This window comes from Rhinolophus ferrumequinum, chromosome 3 (genome assembly GCF_004115265.2).
Source record: "Rhinolophus ferrumequinum isolate MPI-CBG mRhiFer1 chromosome 3, mRhiFer1_v1.p, whole genome shotgun sequence".
Lineage (NCBI taxonomy): Eukaryota > Metazoa > Chordata > Mammalia > Chiroptera > Rhinolophidae > Rhinolophus > Rhinolophus ferrumequinum.
The window spans coordinates 8,919,542-8,926,676 of record NC_046286.1 but is presented as its reverse complement, the minus strand read 5'-3'; the positions used below and the strand labels follow the sequence as shown (position 1 = coordinate 8,926,676).

The 7,135-nt window shown below is 52.2% G+C and overlaps 1 protein-coding gene across 1 annotated transcript; it reads left to right on the top strand.

The window, feature by feature from the left end:
* The first annotated feature begins 2,759 nt into the window (after nucleotides 1–2,759).
* On the top strand, nucleotides 2,760–4,469 carry LOC117018875 (40S ribosomal protein S2-like). The gene is given in 4 exon segments (XM_033100163.1): nucleotides 2,760–2,957; nucleotides 3,774–3,972; nucleotides 3,975–4,245; nucleotides 4,247–4,469. Coding segments are annotated over 4 exon segments (891 nt in total).
* Nucleotides 4,470–7,135: the final 2,666 nt, after the last annotated feature.

The following is a 7,135-nucleotide window of genomic DNA, read 5'->3' as shown; positions in this document are numbered from 1 at the left end:
CCTTGAGACAGGCACTGTCCTAGGAGCCCTGTGAGTATTCCTTTAATGCTCCCCACCGCCTTCACCTTAGTCATCACCAGTAGTGAAGACCTGCTGCTGGGAGAAGGCAGAGACCACAGGAGTGAGCTCAGGAATCTGCCTTCTGCCAGGAGCCAAGAAACCGTGGCTGCCAACAGCTCCCGGGGGCAATGGCATGTGTTGGAAAGATGCCCCTGTGGGCAAAGGCTCCACCCTCTGTCTCCTGCTTCTTTTCTCTGACCATGTCCTTTGCCCCCTGACCCAGATCTTCCGGGAGCAACCCTGAAGATTCTGGGTTGTAGAGTGGCATCATTTGAATCCCGATTTTTCTAATGAGGAACCTGAAGCACAAAGCAGTGAAGTAACCAGCTTTGAACCAAGATGGTTCAAAATAGCCCAAGATAGCCTAGATGCAAACCCACCTGCAGAATTGTTAGACAATCAAGAAGAGCTCTGGCCCAGAATCTGGCACAAAGCAGTCTTCAGTAAATGGCAGCATTGCTGCCACTGGTATTTCTCCGGCCCTCCATCTTCCCAGCTGTTGGTGCACCAGCTGGGCGGGTCTCAGCAAGGCCGCAGGTACAACTGCTGATGCCCACGGGCTCCAGCTCAGTGCATCCCCTCCAGGTGGCCACAGCCTAGTCTCCCGGCTCTGGAAGAGCCTGGATGGACCCAAGAGGCCGTGTCTCCAGGACAGTGTCACGATCATAGCCCCCATTCACAAATCCAGCTGAGTTTCCCAGGTGCTGGGTCCTGTCCAGCTCTGGGCAGTCAGCTGGGAGGATTGACGGCCTCTCCAGCTACGGTGATTATGGCTGTCTTAGGTGGAGGCAGCACGCTGTATATCCAAAGTGTCACGGCGTCGTTTTCATTACTGACTCCTCTGTTGAGAGGAGAGGGATGCTCCCTCAGGGAGGGAAACTAAGTCCCACAGACTCAGAGGATTTGCTTGAGGTCAGTTAGTAAAGTGTTGACAGGGTCTGTACCCTCTGGACCAAGGAAGAGAAAAAAACATATGGTGAGAACAGTACAGGTCCTCTCTCTTCTCCACATGGGGAGGAGGTGAAAGAAAACCCGAGAGACGGAGAGAGTCATGGGGAGAGGGCCTTGTTAAGAGTAGTAGAACCAGTGAGGGTGTCAGGTGTTACCCTAAGAGCCATCTGTTCTCTTCCTTTGACACGAAGGTTATGTCGGAGAGCTGACCGAATGCTTCCCAAATCTGGGCACACACAGCTTGTGTTGTTGGTTTCCTGGGGGCTGCCATGACACAGTACCACAAACTAGGTGACTTAAACAACAGAAGTTTATTCTCTCCCAGTTCTGGAGGCAAGAAGTCGGAAATCAAGGTGTTGGCAGGGTTGGTTCCTTCTGAGGGCCGGGAGGGAGAATCTGTTCCAGGCTCCTCTCTGAGCTTCTGGGAGCCCCAGGCACTCCCTGGCCTGTAGACGGTGTTCTCCCCATGTCTTCACATCGTCTTCCCTCTCTGTGCATGTCCCTCTGTGTTCACATTCTCTTTTAGTATAAAGATGTCAGTCAGATTGGATTCGGGCCCATCCTAAAGATCTTAGTGTAATTCAATTACCTCTGTAAAGACCCTATTTCCAAATAAGGTCACATTGTAAATTACTGGAAGTTTGGATTTCAAGACATCTTTCTTGGGGGATACAATTCAATCTATAACACACCGAGACCACATCTCCCGGTCTCCCTTGATGCCTAGTGACCAATGGAATGTGCAGGAAATTGATACAGGCCACCTCCAGGCTTGGCTCATAAAACCTCCCACACAACCGTCCATACCCTGTCCTCCTCCACCTTCTAGCTGGACACATACGGTCCAGTGGAGACCTCCAAGGTTCCAGGGGACAGTGGAACCACAGACAGAAGGAGGCTTGGCTCCCGAATGACTATGCAGGGCGGTTTCCTGCTGACCTGCATTGGATTGTATCACGTTAAGCCGCTGAGATTCGGGAGCTGTTTGTCACTGCACTTAGCTTGCCCTGACAAACATGGCTGGCGTGTGTCCTGTGCTTGTCGGGGGCAGGACTGGTCAGTCCAAGCAGAGGCTTCTGAAGGTCCTCTCTTTGTAGCTGCCATTAGGTGAACGGGACTCCTTGCTCTGGGCCCATCTCCTCCCCCGCTCCCCTCATCTTTGTCAGTGGACAGCAGCATCAGAAAGGGGATTCTAGCTCTGTGTGGCCGTGGCTCCTGGGCCTGGACAGCAGACCTGTTAATTCGCATCCATCTGGCTCCTCTGTATGCTTCACCTCTGGCTTTTCCCACCTGGCTGCCTTTTCCTCTGGAGAGAGGGTGGGGGACCGGGGACGGCGTGGTTATGACAGAGCCCACATTGTCCCTTCACAGAATTAAAACTCTGTAGGAAAAGAGGAAATGGGCCAAATTTCACGCATTTGGAAATCAAATGAAAAGGAAGCAGCACACCGGCCCTCTCACTGTGGCTTTTCAACACGTCTGTCATGGCTGAGAAACCCACTGCGACCAAAATGAGAAATGAAACCCACGTCCCCCTCAGTCTAAAATGAGAGGTGTCATCAGACTGACACGCTAACCGGCCCACCGGCAAGCAGCCTCCTTCTTAGAAACTCCCCAGCTGTTTCCGTCTCATCGCATCCTTCAGACCAGCCACAGGCCTCAGGCCTCGGGAGGAAATGATCTGCAGAGGGGCCTGTGGGCCCCAGAACTTCTTTCTGGAAAGAATGGCTCTGGAGCCGGGGTGGGGAATGGCTTTCAGGAGCCGGGGTCACCTCCAGGGCTGCGTCTCAGTCCCTGCAAAGCCTCATCAGAGTCCCCCAAGGCAAGGGACCGTCAGCGCGCAGGGCAGGCAGGACACCCGGCAACAGCCTGAGTCTCGTCTTGGAGTCTTCTGGATCTCACTCTCGCTGACACTCAGGCTGGACAAAATCACCTCCCTCAGTTCTGTATGAAAGGAAGGTGACAGCCCACTTGCTCCCTTCTCCTAAACAGAAAACAAATGGGAAACAGGAAATCGGAAAGTTGCTGAGCTGACTCCCCCCAGTAAGCTGCACCACTGCGCCTTGGTTCTCTGAGTGTGAGCTCAGTGGTCCTGTGCAGCCACCGAGGACCTCACAGGTCTCAGTCGGGAGCCTGCTGGAAGCAGCTGCAGCCATCTAGGACTGACTGCAGATGTCTCCTTCATCTCCACAGGATCACAGCCCAGAAGTTTCCACTTCAGTCTCTGGTCATTTCTCTCAGTCCTGTCTGACCTGTGACATGGTAATGCTTCAGAATTCGAGACTGGCCTTGGGGAAAGCTCGGAGTCACCCTCTTTTGCTGTGGTCTGACCTCTAGACCTGGCCTCAAGTGGACCTGTGGCTTTGCCTGGCAGATGACATTTTCTGAGGACTCAGCCTATTGCATTCTTTCCCCTCACAAGGCCACTGCAAGAGTCACTTCCTTCCCTGTTCTGAAAGCCCTCATTCCCAATGCACTCAGCCACGCTCTGATTTCTGGCTCATTTGCCAAACGGGATGTCAAACAAAGCTGATGAGCCTACCCAGCAGTTAATGGCTCAGAAGTCCGATCCGCTGCCACCCAGGTGCTCTCAGGGGAGGTCCTCAGGGGTGTGAGCTCACAAAATTAATTCCAAGCATGGCAGTTGTGCCATATGAAATGCACAAACACTTCTCCAAGACGAAAGCTGATGGCACTGGTGCTGTGGGAGGGGCGGGAAGCCACAGACGTCCTGGAATGAAAGGGTGTGGAGGCTTGGGCAGCATCAGCCAGGGTTGGGGTCTCAGCTGTGGTCAACGCCAGAGCTGGGGCCCTGGAACGTGTGGCAGCAAATCGAGGACAAAGAGTGGGTCCTTATCATCAAGCCAGGTCACCAGGTCCAGGACATGAAGATGAAGTCCCTGGAGATCAATCTCTTTTCTCTGCCCATCAAGGAGTTTCAGATCATTGACTTTTTTCTGGGATGCCCTTCAGGGACGAGTGTCTGAAGATCACGCTTGTGCAAAAGCAGACCAGGTTCAAGGTGAGGGTAGCAACTGGGGACTGCAGCGGTCATGTCAGTGTGGGCGTCAAGTGGCCCAAGGAGGCACCCACTGCCATCTGCCTGGCCTTCATCCTGGCCATGCTTTCCATCATCCTGGTGCAGTGGGATGACTGGGGGGATGGTAGTAGCCAGCTCCACATGGTGACACAATACTGTGGCTCTCTGCTAATGTATCTCATCCCTGCCTCCCAGCATTGTGTTGGACCCTGTGCCCAGGAAACTGCTGCCGATGGCAGGTCTTGGCCAACTCTGCCAGCTTTGCCAAGGTCATTTCAATGTCACGCCCACGACCCACCGCTCTGACCTCTGGAAGGAGACTATTCCCCAAGTCTCCCTATCAGGAATTCACTGGCCCACACCAGGATATCCAGAGCAACCTTATGGTGCTTTTACACAAGAAAACTCAGTGTATTAAACCTAAAAGTAAATCAACGAACAAAAATTCCACAAGCATGCATTATGGGCAGGGACTAAGGAGCAGGTTCTCTTGCAGGCTTCTTACTACCACCTGGGTTAGGGGGAAGGCCTTGCTCAGGGCTTGGGAAGACCTGGGCTCTCACCCTAGTTCTTCCACTCTTTTTCTTGGTCCCCTACAGTGGATTGGCTCAACTTCTGAGTCTCAGTTTCCTCAACTGTATGATAATCTCTGCTATTGCCTTCTTGCATGTGTGCTCTGAAAGTCAAGTGAGCTAATGTGTGCAAGCAAGCACATTAGCTTGAGAACTACAAAATGCCATTTGGATATAAAGAACCGTCACGGTCATCCCCACACCGGTCTTGACCCCTCAGGGTGCTGGCATTCCTTCCAGTTCTCCCGCTTACGTGTCCCATGCTATAGGCAACGTGAATTTGTTGTGGTTGTTTAAACTTGGCCTGACTTTGTCCACATCTGGCCTTTGCTTCCGCGATGCCCTCCACCTAGAATGTTCTTCCCTGTTTCCTTTAGGCAAATCCCATCCATACTTCATGGCTCAGCCTAAATTCTACTTCTTTCAAGGATCTTGCTCCATCCTCCCAAAAAAAAGTCCAGTCTCTCTCCTCTGAGCGCCTATGTCACTTCACCTTTAGCACAATGACCCTTCTCTGACTTACGTGGTGGCTATTCACGTGCAGCGTTGGAGTTCTCGACTATAGCATGCGCCTGAGGGCACAGTCCCTTTTGCGTCTCACCTGAGGGTTAGTGTGGCGCTTGTGCACAGGAAGCGCTGACACCATTATCTTGAGTTGCGATGAGTTGGAAAGGACCTCGAGAGGTAATCAGTGTGATTGGGGCCCGGAGGCAGAAGATTAGCGGCCAAGCTCGAGGGAGCAGGTCTAGAAACATTTTTTGACAGAAAAGCCCAACTTCAAAGCCCAGCAATTTTAGATTATATTTGCACTGGAGGCTTTTAAAATAACAAAACTTTAGATTTATGTCTCCGTGAACAGATGTGGAAGGGAAATCAATTCCTCATAGGATTGGCTTATTTGTTTTTTATCGCAGTGCTAAATATTATGCACCAAGTGACGAATTAATACATAAATGGACATAGGGACACATCTCTCCACTCCCTTTGATGAGAAAGGAGGAAGGAGCTGCCCGAGTTTCTTCTCATGGCTGGATGTGGCAGATGTCTACACTGTGGCAGTCAGGTCGGAATTTTCCTAAAAGACGCTGACGACGAAGACAGCTTTAATCAAGACGGCTGTAAAAGAGCTCAGACTTCTCCCCAGAAGAAAAGAGATGCTCACACGCATTGTTTCGGGGGACTTGTAGTATGGAAGCTGGCACCAGCTTGCCTCTGGCTCTGGAGCTTTTCTGGGGCTGTGGAAGGCTGACAGGAGAAAGGGCTGGGAGCACCCTGGCCCCTTCCAACCCACGTCCTCCTCCAGGATGGGTGGCAGAGAATGGGGAAAACCTGAGGGTGGTTCCCTCTGGGCTGACGGGGGCCTGCCCTCCCCAGGTGACCAGCTGCCACCCTGCCATGGCTCCTGGAGTGAGTAATGTAAGCAAATGAAGCATGAGCATGACCTTCCTCCTGTGGTCGTCCGTCCCTGCCCTCGGAGGAGCTGAGGGCAGAGCGGGCAGGTGAGCCTGAGAACCAAGGGCGGGACTCATCTGCTCATCCCCTGGGCCACCTGTCCCACAGCCCAGGGTTCCATGGGCAGGGGAGGAACCTGAGGGGAAAGTGGGCTGTGGAATCCACTAGGGGACACTGTAGCTGACGGCTGGCAGCCAAGGACTGCTTGGGCTTCCGGAGAAAGCAGACCAGGCAGAAAGAGCAAGTTTATTCTCTAAAATATTCCATAAACATGGAAAAAAACTAAAAGTGACTGCTTTTCCCAGGAGAGGGGATGACACATGAAAGACAAAGCTTCTGACGTGGTCTAGCAAAACGCCAAACCGTTGGTTCTGAGAGAGAGAGAGAGAGAGAGGTATTTTCTATTTGTCTGGCAACCTCTCATTCAGGTTCTTATCACGATGGACACTGGGTGTCCTTTGGGAGGACAATAGAAGAGAAACAATAGAAAGGGGAAGGGTTTGAATAATCAGGAAGGAATACATGGAAACCACAAATGACAGATGGGTGTCCTTATCCCCTCTGATACAGGTAGAAATCCCCAATGACATGTCTGCAGGGGCTGAGGCTCCAGTGACAGAAATACCCATGAATCTGTCATTTGGGAGACTGGAAAAGAACCCCCCGCATTTATAACTCCATCTTGAAGAAGCTGTGAAGCTGCCGGGAATTTAGAGGCTCAAGCATCAAATATCTGTATCGGGTCCAATGAGGATTTTGCCCGGAAATAGAGAGGAGGGGCCATAATTAATCAGCCACAGCCTGGGTAAGAATGAGTGGATCGCAGCTTCTGTTGGGAAGGCAGGGAGCTGCCAGGGCAGCACCCACGTGTGAAGCGGAGAGAAATTTCACTGCTCCTGAGGACGCCTGTTCAGTTAAAACTGTCTATAAACAGCTGTCACCCTGTCACCCCGACACCTTCCCAAGGAGGGTGATTTTGCAGGCACTGGAGTATAAAACAACGGTGAACCCCTCCCTCCCTGGCTCCTTTTGGGGAGAATGGAACAGGCCAGGGCAAGCT